This window comes from Podarcis pityusensis (genome assembly GCF_964106645.2).
Source record: "Podarcis pityusensis genome assembly, chromosome: 2".
Classification (NCBI taxonomy): Eukaryota; Metazoa; Chordata; class Lepidosauria; order Squamata; family Lacertidae; genus Podarcis; species Podarcis pityusensis.
In genome coordinates, this window is record NC_138029.1 from 116,393,188 (window position 1) to 116,420,550 (window position 27,363).

Consider the following 27,363-nt stretch of genomic DNA (forward strand, 5'->3'; position numbering starts at 1 on the left):
CCCGCCTGCCCCACCTCCAACCATGAATGTTCCTGGCTATATATGCACCAGGATGGGGGCCCCTGCACCCATTTAAAAATGCTAACTGCTGCGCTCCTTGTTCTCCTCCTGCTGGTTCTAGCCTTGTTGACAAAGCGGCATGGGGGGTTCAGCTTTCCGAAGAACTTGGGGAGGCTGCCCGGGCCTCGGGCCTTGCCCTTCGTTGGCAATCTCCTCCACCTGTTCCATCCTGACCTTCCCATCCACTTCCATGACTTGGCTCGGCAATATGGCTCCATCTTCCGCCTTCGCCTTGGCAGCAAAGGTAAACCAGAGCAAAAACTTCATCACTAAGGCATTGGATAGCTTAGTCACAATTTTACATTGTTTTGCCATTTTATTGTCTTAGGACTCAGCCACGTTTGTTTGTCCCCTGAGTCTGAGAGGTTTTTCTTTCGTCCCAGGGGAAAAACACCCACCCACCCCGCTGTTTACTGCTGAATCAGAAGAAACTTCGGTTGGGTTTTCTGCAAATTGGCTTTTGTTCCGATTCAGCGGTAAACAGTGGGTTTTCTCAGGGAAAGTGGTGAGACAACTGACAAATCTCTCAGACCTCTGCCTATCAATCACAGGACAAACGGAAGTGTGAATGGTTCTTACTGTAGTTTGGGGTGGGTTTTTTTGGTGTGTGGGGGGTATTCTTGTGTGCATTTTCATTTTTAGAAGAGGACTCCCCTCCCTGCTTCAATGGTTGCTAGTTCTCTCTTTATAAAATTTACCAGCTAAAATGTTTATTTGTACACGCAAATGAAGATTTTGCGCATAAAAGGACATTACGATTGCCTAAAATAGCAGTTTTAAAAATATATGTGTGTATAATCGTTTGTCTGTTAGTATTTCAGTTATTGCCTTGCTTCTGCGTTTTAACTTTTTAGAATATCACATTTGTTTGCCCACTTTTATGGTTGTCAATTCTCTCTTTATAAAATTTACTAGGAAAAGTGTATATTTATATGCACAAATGAAGATCTTGTGCACAAAAGGATATTGCAATGATTCAAAATAGTAATTCTTTTTTTAAAAAAAAATGCAATAATTTTTTTGTTAGTATTTGGTTATTTTCTTGCATCTGCATTTTAACTTTTTAGAAGATCATGTTTCTTTTTCTACTCGCCACTGTTGCCTTTGATATTTTTTTTAATAGCCAATACATTTATACATGGTCATAAATGACAAAATTACACACAAAGGTTATTACGATAATGCAAAAGTGTTAATTTTTAAAAAAGAAAAAGTAATAGTAATTAGAACATACATCAAAACTTGATTGGCGTTTGTTAAAATTCAGCAGTGAACAGTGGGTTTTCCCGGGAAAAGTGGCAGGACAAAAGGGGGAGGGGGAGACACCTCTTAGATGTCTGGAAATCACAGAACGAATGGAAGAACCTTAAGTGTCCTTTAGTGTATCAGGGTCTTTTGAAGTGCATTTATTTTTATTTTTTAAAAAACATTATTAAAGTCTTGGCTTTTTCATTCTTATTTTGCATGTCACCTTTTGAATAATACAGAGAAGTGGCATTTCAACTATTAAATTCTACAAAAATGAGGAACTATCCAATGTTAGACTTTATTAATTTCCAAAGCTCTGCTTGAAGTGTGACCGATGTTGCATACCACCCATAAATGTTTGCATTAGGGTCCTTTTTCTGAACAGAAAAAGCTAATTATTCCTCCCTCATTTCCCTGATATATAGAGACACAGCAAGCCCCCATAAACCAAGTCATACTATTGGTCTCTCTTCCTCAGTATTGTGTCATCATAATAATAATAATAATAATAATAATAATAAAGTGATAAAATATCAAACATTTCAAACTTCCCTTTAGTTGTTGGCAGTGCCTGTCCTGGGTTTCTGGATAAGGAATCTTCTCAGCTCTGTCTAAAAATGGCAGAGCTTGAACCTGGAATCTTCTGCACACAAAAGAGATACTCTAGATCCCTCCTCTGGTTCACAGCTTCCTAATTACCCTGAACAGTAATTAAATAAATGAAGCTGCTTAGCCTAGAATTGGCTATATACATATATACAGTAATTATTTAAAATTCAGTGTCACGTAAAAAAGTCAAAAAATACATCCTTTTTAAAAAAAAATGTAAAGAAAACTGAACCATCTAAGGGTGTATAATCAATACCCATGTCTGAGATTCCTAGTTCTCCTTTAAGTCACCAGACCACAAAATAACAAAGAGCCTTGTGGCACCATAAAGGACTGATTTATTATAGCATAAACTTTCATGGGTGACTGTCTGCTTCGGCTGGTGAATCTGATGACAGACAGCTGCATCTTACGAAGTGGGTCTGAGTTAACAAAAGGTTATGGTGTCATGGATATGTAAAGTCCTTTAATGTGTCACAAAACCCTCTTCCTTGTTTGTTTTTTTAACCACATGCCCTTCAGAATCCAGCTGCCTCTCTGCAGTTATTTAAGGTGCCTGGGTACGCTTCTCCATTCCATAGCACGGCTGTTGATTTCAGTGATCCCAAATTGCTCCAATAATTCCCTATTTAGATCTCAGCCTTCCCATGTGCTGGCAAATAAAATCACGGCCACTGTTTAAGCAGGTATAATTCCTGCGCTTGCATGTTTGTTTGCAAATGGGTGCTGTTTTTTTAAAACTAAAATAAAAAATTAGCCTCATTAGCATAGCGTGAGAGATGCGTCTTCTGACTGGCTAAATGATCTTGATGGCAAATTAAGTAATAATTCCTTGTTTTGTTTCGCTTTGAACTTTGGTGGATCTGTCCATTCTGCCTTAACAGTGGCTTCCCGTGGTTTCAGGCGAGGTGGGATCCTTTTATCAGAAGAGAAGGCAGGGATTTGATTTTTTGATCTACCACTTGCCTAGCCTAGTTTTTCAGTGGCTCTGCCGGTTGGGAATGCGGATCAGGCGCTAGATCCGGGACGGGAAAACTGCGGCTCTCCCAACGTTACAGGACTCCCACTCCCATCACCCCCTGTCCATTGGCTGTTCAGGTGGGGACTGATGGGAAATGGAGTCCAACAAGAACCTGTCTGCGCTAGAGAAAGCGGGAGGGGTCTCCCCGGAGTTAAATCTGATGACGCAATAAAAACATAAGGGCATCCTATGCCCTAAACTGGCCAATGCACCAACATTCATTGGATTCTAGTCGCGGTTAAGTTTTGATCATCATCAGCCCAGTGGAACAGGGAGTCAAGTTTACACACGAGGCGGAAAAACCAAAAGCAGACTTCTGATAGTTACTGAAACGAATCGCTTGGTTTCTTCATATGTAAAGTTTAAAAGTATTACTAAATGATCTGAAATGGAATTAGGAATGATCTAAAATGTCTGGGGTCCCTTTAAAATGTATATAAAAAATGGAAATCTCTGATAGAGACTGTATATTGATGTATATTCATGGGCAAGTGGGGTCTTGAACCCTGGTCTCCCGGGTCCTTGTCTGCAACTGCCACACCAAGACCAAAGCAGAAACCTTCCCCACACTCCCCTTTCCCCTTCTATAAAGAAACCCTTTCTGGGACCCCACATTTAAATTCTTCCCTGGTCTCCTTGCTGGCCCTAGTAGGACCAACTTGGCCAGTTAGCCCTGGTGATCATTTGATGTCTGCTAGCTGGGTCCCCCCAAAAAATGACCCCTGAATTTTTGAATTTTATTGATACTGATGCTGCATTTTATGTTGTATTTTATGCTGTTTTATTCTGTTTTTAAGTCACATTTTAATCAATGTTTTATATTGCTGTTAGCCGCCCTGAGCCCGGTTTTTAAACCGGGAAGGGCGGGGTATAAATAAAAATTTATTATTATTCTTATTATTATATAAGCAACTTTTGAATTTATTTTTCTTCTTCTTAGACATGGTGGTTCTGAACAGCACGGATCTGATTCGGGAGGCGCTGCTGCGGAAATGGTCTGATTTTGCAGGACGGCCTCATGGATTTGTTGGTAATTGTAACCTGGTTGAATGGGAAGATATACACATAACCCTGGTTGAAACGTAACAACCAGCCATGACTGCTTAAGCAAACACGGATCAATCCTTGGTTCATTAGCCTAGTTTGCTCACTAATCACAGTCAGAAAAGAACTTAGTCTCCTCAGTTGGAGATAATGAGAAACTACAGTTTATTCAAAATTGCAAACTTTCAATTCCCTTTTCTTGTAGGGATAAGGGCAGAGGGAGAGATTTGGCTCATGCTTGCAACGGCAAGCCATGGTTTATTGTTACATCTGAACCTGACCATAGAGTCAAGGAAGGCCTGGACTAGAGCAACACAAAGCCCTCACTTCCTGTTCCCATGTGAAAGCAGAATCGTGACAAACATTGACAAGGAAATCCCTCTACCGTACCCCCTCATGCACCTTCCTGGAGCCAGTTTTAGGTGCCTAGTAGTGGTGGCAAATCAAAATGGCTGCCTTCACTTGGAAACAGGAAGTGCCAATCAAACTGTGTTTTGACTGGGAAGCTTTGTGTAAACTGTGAGCTTCACGTTGACCCTAATGGCCTTGTTCTACATAGAGGTTACATTATATTGATTCTCCCACAATCAAACACTTTTCATAGCAAATACCACTGAGGTAATTTTCTTTCATGCCTACCATGGCAGTGACTCCATTTCTGAATATGTGTTCTTCCTTTTCCCTGAATTGTTTTTTCCCAACAGGCAGAGCAATTCCTCCCCTTTCTCTGGCACTATTTTGCCACCCTCCTTGCGTATTTTTGCCTGGGTGAATGAAAACATTTTAATATTACAGGTAGTTGTAAAATAGGGAGCTGGGAGAGAGGAGCAGCAGCAGGAGAAGCAGCTCAGGGCCCGATTCCAAATAGGGGTGAAAACAGGATCCATATTCCATTCTGTCTTGTTCTTTGCTGCATGTAGACCTGTTTCCCTTCTGCTGCAGCTTGTCTTCTGTCAAAACCAAAATATGTCATGTGTGTTAGTTTCTGTTTCTCACTGAGCAGCTGCTTGGAGTCACAGGACTCTGTTTACATTCCAGAGACCTTCCAGTCTCATGGGAAGGGAGACGGGGTGTGACGTTAGTGGTTTCCTGTTTCCTTTGTTCCTTTGTTCAGTTGCTCTCTGCTTTCGTAGACAGAGGATGCATATTTCTTTGCTGTCTGCGTAGTAAGAAATAAAGCATAGCATGTAGCCCACACCTCTCGTCTCTTCCCTGTGCTGGGAACTCTGCTGAATAGAATATGCCTTGGAGCCTCATCAAAGGCTTGAGGTCGTTATACGTCGGGAGGCAATTCGACGGCTTGGACAAAGGAAGATGAGACTTTATCAGCTTGGCCGAGCGGAGATTCCAACAATGTATACAGTTCATCGTTGACATTACATTGTTCCACCCCAATCATTTCAGTGCACAGGCAATGGAAATCGGGAGGGGAAACAAATAAATTCTGTATCATTTGCAGACTGTAAGCAACAACAGCAAATCCTGGCTTAATTGATTTCCCTTCTGGCAATGGGGCCAATGAACGAACTCCGGTTTCTGTTCCGGTTTCCATCGCAATTTTCTGGTGTGTGATTGCATTCCGCCCCACCCCCCGGGAAAGAGCAGCAGTCTGGAAGCATTCCTTCTCTCCCTCCTACTTCTCGCCCTGCAGCAGACCTTGTTTCGTTGGGAGGCAAGGACCTCTCCTTGGGCAACTATACGCCGACCTGGCGTCTGCAGAGAAAAATGGCCCACGTAGCTTTCCAGCGCTGCCTGCGAGGAAACATGGAGCAGATTGTCCAGAGCCAGGCTCGTCAGCTCTGCAAGGTGAGATGCTGCAAATGCCACCGACTGATCAGGATGGGCGGCTTGTGCATCTTGTGAAGCCGTCTCTCCGGGGCCAGGACTTCCGCTTGTGCAACAGAACTTTCCCTCCCCTTTTAAAAAAACAAAAAAATGTGGAACCTCTAGCTTGGGCAATGAAACCCAGAACCATGTCGTTTTACTTTATGTCAGGGGCATAGCTGTCAACCATCCCTTATTCGGCGGGAAACTCCCTTATCCCAGTGCCATTTCCCACTGCTGTCCCTTATTGATGATGTCCCTTAAATTTCCCGGGTTTCATTTTTTTTTTATAAGTATTTTATTAAATTTTGACAATGAACAAACTTACATAGACAAAGAAAATACAAAATCACAAAAGACAATACAATACAAAAATACAAAACATTGAGCACATCAAAGAAAAAAGAGAAAAAGAAAAAAAAAGATAAAAACACATATAATAACAAAAAACAAAAATTCCCTCTTTCTTAATTTCTCATTTTCAATTAGCTTATTTTCCCGACTTCCTCACATCTCCCGTTCTTGTATCCCTTTTTAAAAGTTAATTCAGCAAATTCATATCCTATTTATTTTATCTATTGTTAGTCCAATCTTACATTTTACTTTGTTGCTAAAGCCCCTAAGATTCATTTCAATGTCCTTAACTTTCATAACTTTTACAGTATTTCTGCAAATAAATTTTAAATTTCTTCCAATCTTCCTCCACCGTCTCCTCTCCCTGGTCTCGGATTCTGCCAGTCATTTCCGCCATCTCCATATAGTCCATTAGTTGAATCTGCCAATCTTCCAAGGTGGGTAGATCTTGTGTCTTCCAATGCTTTGCGATGAGAGTTCTTGCTGCTGCTGTAGCATACATAAAAAAAGTTCTATCCTTCTTTGACACCGATTGGTCCACTATGCCCAGGAGGAAGGCCTCTGGTTTCTTCGGGAAAGTATATCTAAATACCTTTTTCAGTTCATTATATATCATTTCCCAGAAGGCCTTGATCCTTGGGCACGTCCACCAAAGGTGAAAGAATGTACCTTCAATCTCTTTACATTTCCAGCATTTGTTATCGGGCAAATGATATATTTTTGCAAGCTTGACTGGGGTCATGTACCACCTATATATCATTTTCATTATATTTTCTCTTAAGGCATTACATGCCGTAAACTTAATCCCAGTGGTCCACAACTTCTCCCAGTCAGCAAACATGATGTTATGACCCATGTCTTGTGCCCATTTTATCACTGCCGACTTTACTGTTTCTTCCTCAGTATTCCATTTCAACAGCAGATTATACATTCTCGAAAGTATCTTTACATTGGGTTCTAGCAGTTCTGTTTCCAACTTTGATTTTTCCACCTGGAAACCAATTTTTTTATCCAATTTATAAACCTCTCTTATCTGAAAATAATGTTGCCAGTCCCGCACCTAAATTTCCCGGGTTTCAAAGGAAGCAGCTCCTCTCCCTCCCTCCCTGCCAGCCGGCCAGGGAGGATGGAGGCTCCAACTGTGTTGCTTGGCTGCGTTGCTCACCCAATAAGGAGTCTAAGAACGACTGGGGGGTGGAGTTTGCATGCCTTGAGCCCGGCCGCGTTGCCTGGGGACTCGCCTTTGCTCAGCGCTTGCCAGCGGAGAAGTGACGGTGGTTTTCCTTGCTGCATCCCCTTTGCCGGGTTGCTGCGCTGTGGGAACCACCACTTAAAGCTTCGTTTGGCTGCTGGCTGGGCTTTCTGCCTTTGGCTCGGAGGGGCTCATAAGTTGAACATACCTGTGCTCGGAATCGGATGGATGCGTCATCGATGGCCCACTCACCCTTGCCAGGGAAAAGGTCTGTCTGGAGCAGGGGCACATGGTGGGGGAAAAGGAAAGGAACTGGTTGAGTACAATGGCGGGCGGCGATCTCGTGGGGGGGGGGCTTTTGGATTTGTTTTGGAGGCTCCTTCGATTGACTGTTATGGGGGAAAGGAAAGGAGATGGTTGACTAAAATCCCTTATTTTGGCTGCTGATCCCTTATTTTCAAATCTGTAAGTTGACAGCTATGGTCAGGGGTAGGGAACCTTTTTCAGACTGAGGGTAGCACTGTGGGTCACATGCCGTTGGTGGGCGGAGCCAGCAGCAAACGTGGGCTGAGCAACAGAGACGAACTTTGTATGGTGGGCTGCGCTTCAGCCATCCAAAAGTCAGGGGTTTCTGGGTGCACCTCCAGGCAAGCGAAAAGCATCATCACTCTCTAAGGAGAGGGGAGAGTCCTGAGCAGGGGTCAGCAAAACTTTTCAGCAGGGGGCCGGTCCACTGTCCCTCCGACCTTGTGGGGGACTGGACTATAAGCCACCCCCCACGACTCTCCCCTCCATTCTTCACAGCACCGGACGAGCCCCGGTGGCTGCTCACCTGTGTCTTGCAAGCGGCAGGGGCTGGTGGCGGCGGAGGGACAATGAGCGGCGCATGAAAGGGCTCTGGAGAGGGGCTGCTTAAAATGGCGGCCGCTGAAGCGCTGCTGCTGCTGGCACCAACAAAGCCCAATCCCCTTCCTTCTCTAGGCAGGGCGGGGAGAAGCCAGGAGGAGGGAGGGAGGAGGTGCCTGCAGCAACTTCTGGTCAGTTTTACCATTTCTGCATATTCCATTCTTCCTTTACTGGGAATTCTGCTTCTTTCCATTTTGGGGCAAGTAGCATTCTTGCTGCTGTAGTAGCATACATAAATAAGTTTCTATACAGTTTAGGTAGTTCTGTCCCTATAACTCCCCAGAGAAAAGTTTCTTTTTAAAAAATAAAATAAAATAAAATTTACTTTGAACATCTTTTTCAATTCATTATATATCATTTCCCATAAAGCTTTAACCTTACTACAAGACCACCACATATGATAAAAAGAACCTTCTTTCTCTTTACATTTACAACGCTTGTTTGATTTAGATATATCCATTTTTGCCAGTTCACTTTGTGTTAGATACCAACGATATGTCATTTTTGTATAATTTTCTCAGAAACCATAACATGCTGTAAATTTTATAACCAAATTCCACAATCGTTCTCATGTTTCCATGTCTATATTATGACCAATCTCTACTGCCCAGATGATGCTACATGTTCTAAGGGAAGCCTTTTCCTCTTCTGGTTTTCTCAGGCTTTCCATGGTTATGGGGGCAAACCTGTGGATTTGGCTAAGGATTTCTCTCTGCAAGCCTGTGGGGTCATCTGCAGCGTCTTGTTCGGCCCTTTGGTGAGTAGGAACGGAGGCATTTGTCCACTTCAGTCCCCCTCAGTTTCTCCTTTTCCCGTTCTCAAGTTCAGATCTCTGTAAGTGCACATCAGTTTGCAATTTCTCTCTTAAAATGTCCTCATGAAAATTCAATGACATTTGAGTGGGCGCCTAATTTACCCATTTTTGCAATGCATTTCGCCCTAATATAAAACATTTTTGTCTGTCATTTTCACCGATTCATGTATTTTATGCACATCTTATGCTAGCATGTGCACTTTTGCACATTACTTGCCCCAAGAACTGCAATGCAAAATCCAGAGAAGTCCCCAGGAGAATTCAACTAGAGCCAGGGCTTTTTCGGCTGTGGCTCCGATCTGGTGGAACGCTCTGTCACAAGAGACCAGGGCCCTGCGGGACTTGACATCTTTCCGCAGGGCCTGCAAGCCAGAGCTGTTCCCCCAGGCCTTTGGCAAGGGCACAGTCTGACCCCCTCCCTCGGCAATCTTCGCGGAGCTCTGGCCCAATGGTTGCCAGTGGCTTGAATTAATTAATTTTATAATGAATGATTTTAGAGTGTTGTTAATGCTGTACTTTTGTACTGTTTTATTGTTGTTAGCCGCCCTGAGCCCGGCTTCGGCTGGGGAGGGCGGGATATAAATAAAATTTATTATTATTATTATTATTAGTAGTAGTAGTAGTAGTATTTTAGTGGGTGATTCCCTAATACACCCACGTCCCCTTAATTTCCCCTTAATATACACATACAAATTTAAGAAGAGCCTGGACCTTTTTAGTCCAGGTATCCTGTTCTCACTGTGTGCTATTTTCATGGATGTACATGGATGGGCGGGGTGTAAATAATAAATTGTTGTTGTTGTTGTTGTTGTCGTCACTGCTTTCCCACTAAACTGCATTTTTGTACACCTCATTTATCTGGAGAAACGCGCCACAAAATTTTGCAAGGGCAGCTGCATTTCAGTTCATGTTTAGGTAACAAAGCAAATTAGGTCACTGCAGCAAAATGTGTACAGTTCCAAATTTGTCCCTATCCCTATTGCTGAGTCATAAGGTGTACAGTCAAATCTCGGATCCTGAACGCCTCCGTTTTGGCATGTTTCCGTTCCTGAACGTCAAAAACTCGGAAGTAAATGCTCCGATTTTCGAATGCTTTTGAGAAGCTGTGCCTTGGTTGTTGATCATCTTCCTGGAAGCTGAACGTTCTTCCAGAACGGATTATGTTCAACAACTGAGGTTTGACTATAATGGCAGGAAATACCACTGTTGTCATTGGACTCCCCTTCTTGTTAAATCACCTTTTCTCATGGCTATCTGCTCCGACTAGGGATGGAAGGAGCTGTCAGTTCTACTCCTCTCAATTTCTCATCCCCACCCCCAATTTTAAATTCAGTTTTCTACATTTTGCAGCAATTTTCATTTTATTTTTTATTTTTTAAAAAACCCCACGAAATTCAGGCAGAATTTTAGTGCAAATGTCACTTTCTTCTTCTTCGGCGATCCCTTGTAGCCGAGTAAGATTGTCTTCCATAAACACGGTTTTAACAATGAGTCCGTAAGTGACTGTGGAGGCCAATTCTGGACCCACACGTCCTTCCACAGTGGGAATATTGGTTTCCGGGCGGGAGTTGATCACAGTGTGGATTTGCCAAGTGTTCCTTCCTCTTAGCACATTTATCCCTTGCGTCCTGAGTTCGAGTGTCTTCAAAGCCCAGGACACCTTTGGTAAAGGCTGTTCTCCAACTAGAGCGCTCGCAGGTCAGTGTTTCCCAGTTGTCAGTGTTTGTACTATAAAGGGATCTAAACCACAGAACCTGGGGCTTGCCGATCAGAAGGTCGGCAGTTCGAATCCCTGCGACACGTGAGTTCCCGTTGCTCAGTCCCTGCTCCTGCCCACCTAGCAGTTCGCTAGGCCACAGTAACTCCCCCCTCTCTCCTTTCTTGGAGATTTCTTTTTTATAATTTTTATTATTATTAAACATTTCAACATAACAATTTATCAAAATCATATCAACCTCATCCCCCCGCCTAAATTTCCCACCCCCATCCTTGAAAAGAACCCACCCTCCCACCCCCTCCCGGACTTCCCTCAGCTCCTCTCTCTGGTTTTTGATCACATGTTACTCTCTGCATATTCTAAAATTGTAATGACCCTTAATTTATCTGTCTATATGTTACCAATAGGGACGCGGGGGGCGCTGTGGGTTAAACCACAGAGCCTAGGACTTGCCGATCAGAAGGTCGGCGGTTCAAATCCCTGTGACGGGGTGAGTTCCCGTTGCTCGGTCCCTGCTCCTGCCAACCTAGCAGTTCGAAAGCACGTCAAAGTGCAAGTAGATAAATAGGTACCGCTCCGGCGGGAAGTTAAACGGCATTTCCGTGCGCTGCTCTGGTTTGCCAGAAGCGGCTTAGTCATGCTGGCCACATGACCCGGAAGCTATACGCTGGCTCCCTCGGCCAATAAAGCTAGATGAGCGCCACAACCCCAGAGTCGTCCGTGACTGGACCTAATGGTCAGGGGTCCCTTTACCTTTTATACTACATTTTTTTAGATTTGCCTTCAAACCTATTTATCTTTTCATACACAGTTTTTACTAATGTATGTACACAGTTTTACACAAGCAGTTTCCTCTAATTTGATGCTAGCAACTTTTGCACCCCCCCCCCCCATATTTGTATTTCTGCCAATCTTGTGTTGTCGGAGAACAGCCTCACAAAATTTGGGCAGGTGCGTACTTTGAAAGAAGGCTGTGTTTGGGGTCACATATTGCTTCAGAAAGTCTGAGTTTGACAGATTTGCCGGAAATGAATTGACTCTCCCAGCATCCCTCCTGCCATTTGTCTTCGTCTCCAGCCTGACTCTGCACTTTCCTCCACTTCAGGACAATTTCACCATTGAGAAACTGCATGACTGCATCTACAAGATAATGGAAAACTGGGGTGCAATCTCTGTCCAGGTGGTGGATGCCTTGCCCTTCCTCAAGGTACAGGGGCAGCAATGAGCTGGCTAACTAGGGGGGAAACACCATTGCCACCTAAACTTGCCTTGCTTGGCCAAGGTCAATTTCACTTTCTTAAAGAGCATCTCCACCCCATCATTCTGCCCAGATACTAAGGTCCAGCTCTGAGGGCTTTCTGGTGGTTCCTTCACTGCAAGAAGTGAGGTTACAGGGAACCAGGCAGAGGGCCTTCTCGGTAGTGGCGCCCGCCCTGTGGAACGTTGTTATGTACTGAGTTGAATAGGATTCAGAATGCAGCAGTCTGATTGGTCCTAGAACAATAGGGTCGAGAATGCAGCAGTCTGACTAGTCCACAGGAGCCACCCACTTCCTCCAGTTGGAAGTGAATCCGCAACCTGATTGGCCTACAGGTGAATCCCGGAATTAGCCAATCACGTGGGGCCCGTTGTGCAAATAATGTATATAAAGCAGACATTCTGGGGGAACTTCCATTCCTCCTCACCACTATGAGCTGAATAAAGAGCATGAAATCCATTCTCAACTCCGAGTCTGTTTCAAACGCCCTCCCATCAGGTGTCAAGGAAATAGACAACTATCCGACTTTTAGAAGACATCTGAAGGCAGCCCTGTTTAGCGGAGTGTTTGATGTTTTATCGTGTTTTTAATATTCTGTTGGGAGCCGTCCAGAGTGGCTGGGAAAACCAAGCCAGATGGGCAGGGTATAAACAAACATCATTATTATTATTATTATTATTATTATTATTATTATTATTATTAAAGCAAGTTTATTGACTGGTTCTAGTCAAAGCGCTTTGCTGCACAGCTCAAGCAAGCAGGCTGCTTTGGACTTTGCTATGCTGAGATAGCCTGGTTCTCTGCAAAAGTGGGAGAAATAATCGGGTGGGTCTCTGGGTGTTTAGTGCTGAAAATCTTCTGCTTCCCTGACACCCTAGGTCTTCCCCAATGCCAATTTGCGCCACCTGCTCTCCTGCATCAAAAGCCGGGATGCCTTGGTCCAGCACGTGATGAAGAAACACCAGGTGAGGATATGGATGGTGAGCAGGTTGGGATCTTCTTGTGGGGATCTGCAGCAGGAGACTAGGACACTCATTGGCCCTTGATGCAGCAATGTGGAGAAGCAGCACTTCAAGGTACTATGGAAGATGACATCATGCATTTGTTGGGTAGAAATCCAACTGGTGCAGTGGTGCTCAAGGAAGACCTTTTTAAAAAATAAAATAAAATTCAAAGATCTTTATTGAAACTTAACATATATACATAATAACCAAAATTCCCAATGATTCCCTCACATGAAATATAATATCTACATTACAACAGTTGCATAATTATACACTTAATTATAAAACCCATCACCCACCCCTCCACAGCAATTCGACTTCTGTATATTTCTTTCAACATTTTCCTCCTTGCTTTCTATAATAAATTATTTTTGTTAAATTCTGATTTTTCCCCCCTTTGTTTTGTTATTGCTTACATTTTTTTATCCTAAGCCTATTAACATGTCATTTTTAGAACAATGTTTTGACATATAATCTTCGAAATACTTCCACTCCATTCTTAACTTTTGATTTGATTGATATCTTATAATTGAAGTTAATTTTGCCAATTCTATATACTCATTTAATTTACAAATCCACTCTTCCTTTGTTGGTATGTCCTGAGATTTCCATTTAGTAGCAATCACTACGCTGGCAGCTGTTGCATATACAGTGGTGCCTCGCAAGATGAAATTAATTCGTTCCACGAGTTTTTTCTTCTTGCGAGTTTTTCGTCTTGCGAAGCACGGTTTCCCATAGGAATGCATTGAAAATCAATTAATGCGTTCCTATGGAAACCGCCTTCAGACCAGGTCCGGGGACAGTCTGTCCCCGGACCTCTTCTGAAGGCAGGCTGGGGGGGAACGGCAAGCTCCGGGGACAGAGGTGAAGGGGCAGCGCTCCTTCGCCTCTTTCCTCGAACCTCTTCTGTAGGCAGGCGGGGGGAGAACGGCTTTTCTTCCCACCGCCAGCCTTCAGAAGACTATTTGTTCATTTATTTGTTTATTACTTTTATATACTACCTTTATCTTCCAAGGAGTTCAAGATGGGGCACATGGTTCCCCAGTTCCTTCTCACAACAACACTGTGAGGTAGGCTAGGCTAGGAGATCGTGACAGGCCCAAGGTCGCCCAATGAGCTTCATGTCTGAGTGGGGAAGGGTGAATTGTCAAGATTCGTCCATTAGTAAAGGACTGGGGGGGGGGGGGCTTGTGGCCTTCCAGAGCTACATTGGATTCACATCACATCAACTGTTACGTGGCCTGACTGGGACCGATTGGAGTTGAAGTCCAACATCACATGAAAAAGGCCACAAGTTGTCCATTCCTGTGTCAGTGAATGCCTCTGTTGAATGAGAAGGTTTGAAATTCCTCCAGAATGTTCATAACGAGGGAAACAAATACAAGTAGGCCATTCCACAGATGGGGAGCCACCACCGAGAAGGCCCTGTCACATGAACAGACAAAACGGTAGGGCGATTTCAGTGATGGGGCGTGGGGTGGGCTTTTCATGACAACTGGACGTGGAGATTAGATTCAGTCAGCGCTCTTAGATTCCCTTGGGAAGGAGTGGGTGACGTCCTGGTTAAGCAGAAACTGAAGAGGTCATAGCATTGGGGTCTCTTTTGATTTTGGAGGAGCTTAAGAATATTAGAAGAGGCCTGGTGGAACAGGCCATTGGCCCACCTAGTCCAGCACCCTGTTCTCATGGTGGCCTGAGGAAAACTGGCAAGCAGGACTGAAGCACAAGAACACTCTCCCCTTGTGGTTTCCAGCAACTGATACTTGGAAGCATTGCTGCCTTGAGGTTCTCCCTTGCTTGGGCACTAAGCCACTTCTGCTCTCTCTCTCTCAGGAGCCCCACAGCACCTCAGAAGGACAGGACATGGTGGACCACATGCTGCAATTCCAGCATGAACATGGGGCGAGTGAGGGCAAGGGGACGGGCCTTGTGCCAGAACACGTCCACATGGCCATTGTTGACATGCTCATCGGAGGCACTGAGACCACAGCAACTTTACTCAGCTGGGCTGTGGCCTTTTTGGTGCATCGCCCACAGGTAGGATGCAGCGGTGTGTGTGTGTGTGTGTGTGTGTGTGGCATCCCAAGCTTGATGGTTCGCTAGGCCACAGTAGCTTCCCCCTCTCTCCTTTCTTGGAGGTTTCTTTTTAAAAATAATTTATTATTATTATTAAACATTTCAACGCAACAATTTATCAAAAACATATCAACCTCATTTCACCCCCCATCCCTGAAAAGAACCCACCCTCCCACCCCCTCCCGGACTTCCCTCAGCTCCTCTCTCTGGTTTTTGATCACATGTTACTCTCTGCATATTCTAAAATTGTAATGATCCTTAATTTATCTGTCTATATGTTACCAATAGGGACGTGGGTGGCACTGTGGGTTAAACCACAGAGACTAGGGCTTGCCGATCAGAAAGTCGGCGGTTCGAATCCCCGCGACGGGGTGAGCTCCCGTTGCTCGGTCCCTGCTCCTGCCAACCTAGCAGTTTGAAAGCACGTCAAAGTGCAAGAAGATAAATAGGTACCGCTCCAGCGGGAAGGTAAACGGCGTTTCCGTGCGCTGCTCTGGTTCACCAGAAGCGGCTTAGTCATGCTGGCCACATGACCCGAAAGCTGTACGCCGGCTCCCTCGGCCAGTAAAGCAAGATGAGCTCTGCAACCCCAGAGTCGGTCACGACTGGACCTAATGGTCGGGGTCCCTTTACCTTTACCTTTTATGTTACCAATAATACATTTGTGTCTGTTTATTCAAAACCTGCCAAGGAGATCGGTTCATTTTGTTGTTTCTTTAAGTACTTTGTAAAAGGTTTCCATTCTTTAAAATCACAATCCTTGTCGCATAATTTATCTGTCAGTTTCGCCAGTTCCGCATAGTCCATCAATTTCCCTTGCCACTGCTCTTTTTTCAGGATTTCTTCATTCTTTCTTGGAGGTTTCTGAGCAGAGGTTGGATGCCCATCTGTCATGGGAGTTAGACTAGATGACGCTTGGGGTCTCTTCCAACTCTACAATGCTGTTATTCAGCCCGTGTTTGTGCAGGGTGGGGTAGGGAGGCTTTCTGTGCCTAAGGGTTGCGTCCCCTCATGTCAGCCTGGGTCTATAGCAAACTACAGGGATCCTAAATCTGCCGGAATGTCTTCTCCGCACCCCAATTTGTTTTTTGTTTTTTTAAAAAAAGATATATATTAAAAATTTTATAAAACAAAACAAAAAAGTCATAACAGAAAGATAAACATATAAAAAAGAATTACAAAAAATACAACAATAAATGACTCAAACACATAACAACACAAAAAAACCCCGACCAATCAAATCAAATCAAATCACATCACATAAATTCCGAATTACAAAGCCGAATTTTAAATTTTTGTTGGGGGTACCCATATTTCAAGTTCCGAAGGGGATTCCAATCATCATCTTGCTACTGCATTAATGTCCACAAATCTGTCCAAATAATGTTCACAATTCTATTCAGTCCTATCTTGCTGTTCCCACATCTCATCTTGTTATTTTCATATATTTTTCTTTTTTCTTTGTGATCTCTTCTGATAATCTCCTTAAGCAGATAAACACAAATTATAATCCTGTGTGGATTTTTCCATTCGTCCAATAACCATATCGAGATGGTTTCCATATATCATCACTTCCATAAATCAGTCAGTTTTATTGCACATAGCCAAAGGCTGCCGCAATGTACACAGAATTATTTGACAATTAAAAGTAAATATACTGAATTGGTAAAAAAAGGCTTAAAACATTTATATTATTAAAACATTACGTACTCTAAACAAAGCTATAAAAGTACCCCAATGTACAAATAAAAACATTAAACAATAAAATTCATAAGCTAAAATCATCACATGGTCACTAATGTTAAAAACAATATCAATTAATACAATGTGCAATTTATACTCAGAGTTTGGTGACAAAGATAGAGCATAGCCTGAGGTAGATAGATAGGATCAGATAAATTCATCTCCTTTACAGTTAATGGCTACCTTGGCTATATAATTTGCTCTAATTTTCCTGGCAGCAGTTGCAAAAAGTGCTACCCGCCAGGTCACATACTTATCTGTGTCTGCAAGGAGATATAACATCATATCAAGGGGGTTCTGGCCAGGGGACCCTGTCATTATAGGTACCAAAAATCTTTTTCTTGCATCATTATATAACGGACAGTGCAAGATATAATGCATAAGGTCCTCTACTTCAGAACATCCCCTAATGCAAACACGTTCGTTTTTTGGTATGCCTCTATGTCTCCCATCTCTATAAGCAGAGCTTATTGTATTTAGTCGTAGCTCTGTAAAAGCTTTTCGAAGCTGTGCAAAAGTCAATTCATTAAAATAAGATATGTGTTCATTGACCTCTCTAAGTTTAAAATACAATGGGGCGCATGTAGATGTGCACATAGAGTTTAGATCGTTTTTAGTTGCCACTGCCCTTATGGTTCGTTTAAAAATATTTTTCTGTGAATATAAGGGGAGTTCTTTAATCTCAGTCACTGAGAGATCATATTTGCCCATCAGTTGGGCAGCATGATGTACCCAGTTTTTAAGGGGTAATCCATTTGAGAGCTCAATCAGGCATTTTTTTGGTAGCCTAGTGTTGTCCATCTGTTGAACTCTAAACCAGTAACAGAGAATTCTTTTATCTATTTGGCTCTCTATGCTCAACATGCGAGTTTCCAACCTGACCATGGCAGATTGCACGTCTTTGGGTAAACCTAAAAGAACTCTTAAAAAATAATTCTGTGGGGGTTCCAGACCGGAGACCTTTGAGGTACCCCAAACCTCTGCACCATATAAAATCTGGGCCATTGTTTTTGCTTTATACACAGATAGAGCTGGGTTGACCAGATTTCCACCTTTACATGCAGCGAATTTCAGAATGGCTTTTGCTGATTTAAAGGCTTGCAATTTAATATTGGATAGCTGTGTATTCCAAGATGCCGTTTCTGAATAAATCAATCCCAGATATTTAAACGTATTTACTTGATTTATGATGTGTTCATCCAGGTGCCAAACATGCTTTTTAGAACGCTTCCCAAATACAATGACCTGCGTCTTATCATAGTTTATAGATAAAGCATTCCTCATACAATATGAACTTAATTTTGCAAGCAGCCGTCTCAGGCCCACCTGGGTTCTAGATACAAGTACTAGGTCATCAGCATACATTAAAACTGAGAGTTTTTGGTCGAGAATTGTGACAGGGGCAAACTGTAGGCCCTCCAGTTCTTTAACCATGTCATTAATATAAAAATTGAACAGGAAAGGTGCCAAAATGCATCCCTGTTTGACTCCAGTGGTGGTCTTAATTCTGGTGGTGAGATGGCCAGCCAGATCCACCTTTACTTGTATTGATGTGTCAGTATATAATGTTTTGATGAGAAATAATAGACGGAGGTCTATATTTGTCTTTTCCAATTTTTGCCACAATGCGTGTCTTGGGACCGTATCAAAAGCTGACTTTAGATCGATAAAAGCAACATATAATTTTTGCTTCAAGTTATGGATGTATTTACATAGCAGAAAGTTCAGCACAAAGCACTGGTCCAATGTGGATTTCCCTCTTTGGAAACCTGCCTGGACTTCAGATATCACCTTATTTGTATCTGCCCATTCTTCTAGTCTCCCAAGAAGGAGCCTGGCATATAGTTTGGAGGCTACATCTAACAAACTAATGGGTCTATAATTGGCAGGGTTTTTCTTATCGCCCTTTTTATATATTGGGGCAATTATGCTCAACTTCCACCCTTCAGGTATACGACCTGAGCTGTTAATGTATGAAAACAATTTTGCAAATATGGGTGACCAGAAATCAGGTCTTATTTTATAGATCTCCATTGGGATCATGTCTTCTCCTGGAGCTTTATTAGCTAGTTGGCTTGCGATTAGCCTCTTAATTTGATTGGGCGTGACGTCTGGCCATTCTGGCAGTTCTGATAACTGAGTATAGTAAACTTGTGGGGATAGGTCAGGACAGGGGCCATATATTTCTGTAAAATATGTCACCCAATCCTTTCCTTGGACAGATGCTTCTAACGAGTAGCCCAGCCCATTTGTGCCTTGGGCAACCAGATGCCAAAATTTCCGTGAGTCCTTCTGAAGTGCTGCATCTCCCAATTCTTTCCACTGTTGTTCATAATATATTTGTTTCTTGCTTTTAAGTAATAATTTATAGTTGTTTCGTAACTGGGCTACCTCAGCTTGTAGGGCAAGATTGTGCTTATCCTGTTTTAACTTCAATTTTCTAAGTACCCTAGCTAGGCATTTTTTGCTATTCTGACATTCCTTATCAAACCAAGTCTGTCTCTTAAACTTTTTGTTTTTTATCACACTAGCTGTGGTCATCAGTGGGCGCATTCGGTTGATTATGTTCTCATAAAGTCCAATTACATTTCCTGTTTCTAACAACATTTTCCCCTTTAATAAAGCAAATTCATGGGAATCCAGGATCTGAATCATTTTTTCTTGGACCTGTGCATTCCATTTTAACCTTCTATTTCCAAGTATCAGATATTCTGTTTCGTCCAATAATTTAGGAAAGGCAGGAGAAAAGAATAATGTCAGAGATAACTCAAGTGGAAAGTGGTCACTTTCAGCTCTGGGAATTATCCTGAAGGTATCTCGGTTAACTGGCACATTATTAGATGTTAGGATATAATCTATGGTGCTAGTAAATCCTCTGGGGGAGGTAAAAGTAAAATAACCCTCTTGATCCCCTTGACCGTGCCCATTGCATAACAAAAGGTTATGCTTTATTATAAGTTCACAAAGATGTTTCCCAGCGCGATTAGAGGTGGTGTCCATTGCTGCCCTCTGACAGATTTCAGGTTCGTCCTCCAAGTTTAGACCAGATAATATTGTATTTTGTGGGGAAACAAGGCCGATCCGGGCATTGAAGTCACCTCCCAAGATAAACCGAGGGTTAGGTGACAGAGAGTCAATACTTTCGAGTAGTTGGTCAAGTTTATCCCAATATGATCTCAGTTCCCCACAAGACTTTACTGGAGGTATATACACACATATGCAATAAGTATTTCTCAGGAGACTATCAGAAAGAGACAACACTAAAAAATTAGGGGTGGTCAGCAAGGGACACTGTTGAATTGATACATTAAGAGAGGTTGACACCAGCACCGCCAGCCCCCCACTAGGCCTTCCATACTTTACAGTTTTAAGAGCTGGTTGAGTGTAACTTGTAAAACCCTGTAATTCAACCATAGTGCCCTCTTTTGCCCAGGTTTCTTGAAGAAAGATGATATCATGTGTTTGTAGGTAAGAACAGAAATCACTGTCTTGGATCTTGTTCGTCCACCCTGTTACATTCCATGAGAGAAGTTTAATTGTTTTACAGTGATTTACTCTTAGTCAATTGTTGGCCGATGTGCTCTCGGAGTTTACCAGTTTTTGAGGCAGGTTATTGCTAATGCTTGTGGAATAATCCAGATGTTCGATTATTTCAGTCGTCGTACATAAAGTACTCACATTTGTAATCACTGGGCCTTTTCTTTGCAAATTGTTTGCCAATGGGGATTTCTTGGGTGTATTTCCTGACTCCTCCTCTTCTAAATATCTCATCTTTGTCCAATACTCCGGTGGTTCTATAGTTATCATTCTGTTGTGGCCATTGGATCTATTATCAATCTCTGCCTCCGGTTCCTTAATCTCTTTCAGTGTCTGGCTCATAAGATCAAGCCTCTTGATAACTCTTTGTTGCTCTTCCTGAGGGAGATTCCTAAAGGAGCTGAGAAAATCCTCTTCCAAGGGATTTACAGAGTGCTCAGATTCCTGAAGATGATTGTCTAGAGGAATCGGCTGTTCCTTTTGGCTCACCTGGTTATTTTGATGTTGGGCATGATCCTGCGGATTCAACTCAGGCATGTCTGTTTCCTCCCCACCTGCCAAGTCTTTTTGTGATGTCATTACTTCCATTGGGGATCCAGGCTTTGGTTTTGTGGGCCCCTCTGAAGCAGCAGTCCTCATCTTACATAAGGGTGCAACAATAGAATTGCAAAATACCCGGGTTGGGAAAACTCCTCTACTTGACAATCTGAATTTCAGCTTGTGAATTAGTGAGGGCAGTCTAGTAGAGTAAAAAGTTAACATAATTTTTTGGCTTTGATTTGTGGTACTCAAGAGTTCAGTCCTAACGAGGTCGATCTCTGTAAGTCCAATGCCAAGTAAGTTTGATAAATGTCGTTTGGAACGCTGGGCACCTTTCCAGCTAGGAGTTTGATCTGGCCTTCCACAAATTGTCATGCAGATCTTTTTTGGTTGGAAGATTAAACAAGAAGAGTTTGTTTTAAGAGCCTCTGCACATTCTATGTTGAGCTTAGGGGTCTGCTCTTGTTGTCGCCAATTTCCTTTGGTATTATGGTGTTCTGTTGATGCCTGCTTGTTATTAACTGATAAACTGTGGACCTCTTTGGATAACTGGGTTATTTGAGAGGCAAGACCTCTAATTTGCTGGAAGATATGCTCAACCGTTCTTGCAATTAGAGTTAATTGGGAGCTCTCCCTCCTTGTTATTTCTTCCTCTCTGAGGAGCACAGGATCAGCTTGCCCCATTGCTGGATCCAGTTCCACGCTCTCACCTTGAATACTCTCCCCACACTCACAATCATCTTCAAGAGGATAAAACCGGTTTTTTGTTGGAACTGTAAAAGCAGATTTGTTAAAAAAGTCCTCTATTTTAGATTGTTTGGAAGCCGGTGAGAGAGCTACATCCTCTGGGTCCCTGTGGCGTTTACTAGCAGGCATAGCGTCACCGTAGGGAGTAAACAAGGAGAGGTTTCCCCAACCAAAAAAGAGAGAAAAGAATAGAAAGTGCTCAGTTTGTTCTCTGTGTGGAGACTGCCAGGGGTTTCAGGGACAAAGTATAGGAGGGAGTTGGCAGTTAATAGCTAGCAGCTGGCGGCCTGCCCAGGATGCTTCACAGAACTTGCCCAGGATGTTTCTCATAGCATAGACTCTCCGTAAGTTAAAAAGTAGAGAAGTAAAAAAGGAAAAATTACTTCCCTGGGTGGCAGTCAATGCTAATTACAGACCTGCTCTCAGCGGAGCTCCGAAGCCTGCTTGCTAAACCGTCGCCATCTTGGCCCTCCGTTACCCCCACTTCCATAAATAAAAGCACTCTTTCCATCATTAATCTTCACAAATCTGTCGCCTTCTTTAGTCCTCTGAAGAGGTTCGCCCGCAGTATGAAAACAAATGCATTCCTCCTCCCAGACATAAATCTTTCGACAGAACTTGCCAAAATGGCGACGCTGTTTTTTACTGCGTCATCCCAAAGCTCTTGTACTTTTCCACAATCTCCTTAAAACATGCTTTTGGTTAGAAATTATATCCACACAGTCTTAAATCTTCCATCGTAGGTCATTTAAGCGGCATTTCTGACGTGGGGGGGGGGGGGAATTATTGGTTAATCACATAGAAGAAAGAAAGGAAAGTTCCCCCCCCCCATCCAGTCCCGTTGCCGACATACCGAGCCTTGGTGTGTCTTCTCATGATATACCGATTTGTTCTTATCTTTGCCACTCCAGATCCAGGAGCGAATCCATGAAGAGCTCATGGCTGTGGTGGGAACAAGCCGTGACCCCACCTATAGTGACCGGGAGCACCTGCCCTTCTTGAACGCCACCATCTTGGAGACCTTGCGCTTGCGCCCCTCAGCAGTCCTTGCTTTGCCCCACATGACCATCCGGGATACAAGGTACCCAGTTTCTGCAAGGCCTATCCTGACATTCTCCATGTGTAGAAGGAAACCACGGGGGCTGTGCTGCTGGACCACCTCCGACAGTGCGCTCCCCGGAGAGCCACACGTTGGTGTTGATACCTGTAGGTTCTCATGTGCGAACATCCACTGGGCTGATAGATATCCATGCCAATGCAGTGGACTTCTGAGCTGGTGCCATACAGAGGGTGTCAAGAAGGGGTTAACAGCACAGCTCTTGCTCCCACTTTTATGCTGCTGCTATTAATTTGATTAGTGAATTGCTTCCTATGAGCATAAGTTGTGGATGTTTAAAAACGTGTTCCCAAACAGATGTAGATACCTGGAGAACTGAGTTGGAGATATGGGAAGCCAAATGTTATGGCTTGGTCTCTGCCACAAACGCGAGACAACTCTGGCTGTTAATTATTTCAGATTTATTGCTAAAACAACAAACTAGGACAGAGCTCCTCTACTCATCGTCCTCCCCAGAAGATGGAATTGCCTGGACTGAGCTCCTCCCCCTTCCCCAGCTTCGAAAACCAAGGTGAGGCTTCTGATTGGCTGCAGGAGCTTCCTGCACTCAATCAGAAGCTGTGTCAGATGCTCGGCTTCCAAAAAACGTTTGCAAACCGGAACACTCACTTCCGGGTTTGCAGCATTTGGGAGCCGATTTGTTCGGGAGCCAAGCTGTTCAACTACCAAGGTACCAATGTATATACCGTATTTTTCGCTCTATAAGACGCACCTAGTTTTTGGAAGAGGAAAACAAGAAAAAAAAAATCTGAATCCCAGAAGCCAGGACAGCCAGTGGGATTGCTGCGCTGTGATCCCGTTGGCCGTCCTGGCTTCTTGCTTAGCCGCACGTAGCCTCTCCCGGGCAAGGGGAGCCTTCATCCCCTGCCCGGGAGAGGCTGTGCATGGCTAAGGCTCCCCCAAGAGCCGCGCTCCCTTTAAAGAGTGTGCGGAGTGTGTGTGTGGCTCTTGGGGGCTTTTCCTCGAGGAGGAAAAGCCCCCAAGAGCCGCACACACGCTCCACGTGGCTCTTTAAAGGGAGTACTGAGCAGAGCCTCCTGCCTGCATTTGCTCCATAAGATGCACACACATTTCCCCTTACTTTTTTGGAGGGGAAAGGTGCGTCTTATAGAGCAAAAAATACAGTACATAAAACACCTGCAGTGCGGCATCAGAGCTCTATCTAATCCAACTTCTTACAACAGCCCAAAGGACACCCTTGAGGAGCTCAGAAGCAAGGTATAAAGGAAAAGAACTTTCCCCGCTGTTCCTTAGCAGCAGTAAATTGGATCGGGAAGCATAGGAAACTCATAGATCCCATGCACCCAGACAGGAAATGATGCTTGGTCAGTGCCACGCAGGATGTTGGGGAGAGCCAGCAGTGTAGTTTTCCCATGGCTCCCTTCTCAGGCCTGTTAAGGCCGATGCTTACAAGGCTTTTCCCTGTTTCTAGTGAGGCCTTGCTACCATTGACACCAATGCGGGAGGGAGGTTTTGAACCCAGACCTCATGTAAGAGAGAAGAGAAGGGAGAAGTGGGGTGGATTTCAGAGGCTCAGAGGAGTTTGCACTATGCACTGTACCAGGAATATTGAATTCTTATGGGGGTCACATTCCCGCGTTTGTCAGAGCCAGAGGCAAAATGGGGTGAAGCTATGAATATATATTTTTTTACTTATTTGCAGTACTTTCTAGGAATATTGTCGCAGCCCCCTCCACCCTCCACCCTCCATCTAGGGAAGCACGACCAGCGTTTGAGGACATATGCCAGGCATGCAAAAACATCTTTCAGAGCAGGGCAGGTGAGAGGTTGAGGTGGGTGGCTGAAAGGGAACTGCAGCCCCAGGGAGACTTCCGGAGACCAGACAAGAGATACATTTGGCCCCCAGGCCTCAGGTTCACCACCCAACCATCCCTGCTCTGTGTGCTCCCCGGCTGTGTGCTCAGGACGGGAGTCTTTGTGTTTGCAATAGATGCCAAGGCTGTCTCTGAGAAGGTGGTCCAGTGGTCAGGGCAGAGAGGAGAGGAAGCTCAGACCCTGTTGCCTGTGAGATGGCAGATGTTAACTCATTTTTTTGTCTTCTCTCCACTCCAAGCTTGTCTGGTTTTTCCATTCCCAAGGGGACAACAGTTATCACTAATCTCTATGGGGCCCATCATGATGAGAGCAAGTGGCACCACCCCCTGGAGTTCAGACCAGGTATTGCACTGTGTGTGTGTGTGTGTGTGTGTGTGTGTGTGTGTGTGAGAGAGAGAGAGAGAGAGATCTGTGTGTCATAATGAGAAAGCAAGGGCTCACCTGCACTTTCATCGGACACATATTTAGATTGAACTGCATACCGATTAATTGCTAGGAGTGAGCATTGGTATAAGGCAGCTTCCTATGTTCCCAATAAAATTAATTAAAGGTAAAGGTAAAGGGACCCCTGACCATTAGGTCCAGTCGTGGCCGACTGTGGGGTTGCGGCGCTCATCTCGCTTTATTGGCCGAGGGAGCCGGCGTACAGCTTCCGGGTCATGTGGCCAGCATGACTAAGCCGCTTCTGGCGAACCAGAGTAGCGCACGGAAACGCCGTTTACCTTCCTGCCAGAGCGGTACCTATTTATCTACTTCCACTTTGAGGTTGGCAGGAGCAGGGACTGAGCAACGGGGGCTCACCCCGTCGCGGGGATTCAAACTGCCAACCTTCTGATCGGCAAGTCCTAGGCTCTGTGGTTTAACCCACAGCGCCACCTGCGTCCCTTTAATTACTTTTGCTTTAAATAGAGATAATTCAGGAGAGCGTGAACCGGAATGAGTTGAGGGGAATTGAGCATAAATGAATGGGAAACAAATGGTATTTGGGCAGGGTGCAGATCAATGGAAGAAGTTATCTGGGGTGATCTGGGCGAAAACATGTTGCCTTGACATTTAAATCAGCATATGTAAATTCCATGCAAATAGTGCCCTGGATACCTGTGCCCTGAATCTTTTGCTTCCGTGGGTGGGCAATTCTCTTCCTAACACAAGCTTTCTCTTCTTGCCTAGAGAGGTTCCTGGAGGAGGACCCCTCGGGGGAGGCCCAGAGACAACTCATTCCATTCGGTTGTGGGGCACGGGTCTGCCTGGGGGAGACTCTGGGGCGCATGGAGGCTTTCCATGTCCTTGCACACACCCTGCGGGATTTCCAGATATTGCCCCCATCGCCTGGAGACCTCCCTGACCTCAGGGGGTTCTATCGGTTTATTGTGCATTGCAAGCCCTTCAGGGTGAGGCTGGTTCCCTGGGCAGCGGTGTCTGAACTTGCAAAATGAGGCCTCCGCTGGCAGTCGGGAGGACACTCAGTCCCTTCCGACTCTGCAATTCTACGATGCTGTTATCTTGGGACAGTCGCCGACTCTCAATTGAGTCGTTGTGAGGATAATATAGAAGGGGGGGATGGGAGAATTATTTTATGCCACTTTGAGCTCCTCGGGAGATATACTCTAGCTATTTGTAGATAGATGTAATAAACGTTAATCAATTTAACCTTAGTGTACATTAGACTGGCTTTTTATAAAAGATTTTCTTTTGCTACAAAAGAAATGGCAAAAAATAAATATTTTGTCTTCACAAAGAGTCTTTTTCACAGTTCAGTTACATATAGGGAGAGGCACTTGAGTCATGGGCATCTTGCGATTGGGGGAAAAGAGATCGTAGGGAGAGTGTTGTAGTTTAGTTCTGTTTCAGTGTGTTAGTGTAGGGCTTTGTGTCAGCATCACATGATAGATCCTGTGTATCACACAATAAATATTGCTGCAAACATTTCTGAGATCATGGTCTTTCTAACGAGGTTTGTTAATTGTCCTACTTTAAATGTTGTGAGGATCCTATGGCCTTTTAAAATGTGTTTTTTGGGGGTGGGGGTTTATTGGGTTGTTCTTTTAATTTTGATTATGTATCTTGTGGTTTTATATTTTGATTTTATTCTGTGAACCGCCCTGAGACCTCTGGGTATAGGGCGGTATATACTGTAAATTCAATAAATAATTATAATTATACACACACACACACACTATCCTGAACTTTTAGATCACCCAGGTCATTAGGTCTTATGTTTTAAAGCAGGGGAGAAGACACATTTAGCCCTCAATATATTGCTTGACCCCAACTGCCAACATCCCTGGCGACGGGACCAATGAGAGTTGTAGCCCAATGACATCTGGATGGCACCAGGTTGGCAAAAGCCTAGGAGACCAGGCTTCGAATCCCGACTCGGCCATGAAGCTCACTAGGTGACTCTGGTCCAGTCTACTGCCTCTCAGCCTAGCCTACCTCACAGGGTTGTTGCAAGGCTAAAACGGGGAGGTGGCAAACCACCTCGAGCTCCTTGGAGAAAAAGGGTGGAGTGTAAATTAAATAAGTAATGCTTCTCCCTATCATGGCCACCCACTCATTCACACCCACTTTCCCTCCGGCCCATAGAGGAAAGCAAGAAGGCTGTGAGGAAGGTCTGCCCTGTGTCCGACGCTGCTTGGCTCTGCCCCATCCTCCACTCCCTAAGATTCAAGAGACCCATAATCAGTTCTCAAAATCAGTTCTCAAAAAGCTGAGC

The 27,363-nt window shown here is 44.1% G+C and overlaps 2 protein-coding genes across 2 annotated transcripts in view; one reads left to right on the forward strand and one right to left on the reverse strand.

Annotated features, from left to right (window-relative positions):
• The window catches only part of LOC308469526 (uncharacterized protein), a 62,509-nt gene that overhangs the window by 29,499 nt on the left and 5,647 nt on the right, over positions 1 to 27,363 (reverse strand). The gene's annotated exons all lie outside the window — the stretch shown is intronic.
• Positions 28 to 26,573, forward strand: CYP21A2 (cytochrome P450 family 21 subfamily A member 2). The gene is made up of 10 exons (XM_080992612.1): positions 28 to 304; positions 3,879 to 3,968; positions 5,634 to 5,788; positions 8,920 to 9,015; positions 11,895 to 11,996; positions 12,926 to 13,012; positions 14,885 to 15,088; positions 22,606 to 22,775; positions 24,886 to 24,989; positions 25,818 to 26,573. Exons 1-10 carry the CDS (start codon positions 43 to 45, stop codon positions 26,081 to 26,083), a joined length of 1,536 nt encoding a protein of 511 aa, XP_080848738.1. The 5' UTR covers positions 28 to 42; the 3' UTR covers positions 26,084 to 26,573.

Excerpts from the sequence above, each read along its gene's own strand:
- CYP21A2 (XM_080992612.1), top strand. The coding sequence starts at position 43 with ATGCACCAGGATGGGGGCCCCTGCACCCATTTAAAAATGCTAACTGCT. Across the intron at positions 11,997-12,925 it reads ATGCCTTGCCCTTCCTCAAG|GTCTTCCCCAATGCCAATTT; the intron begins GTACAGGGGCAG and ends CTGACACCCTAG. Across the intron at positions 22,776-24,885 it reads ATGACCATCCGGGATACAAG|CTTGTCTGGTTTTTCCATTC; the intron begins GTACCCAGTTTC and ends CTCCACTCCAAG.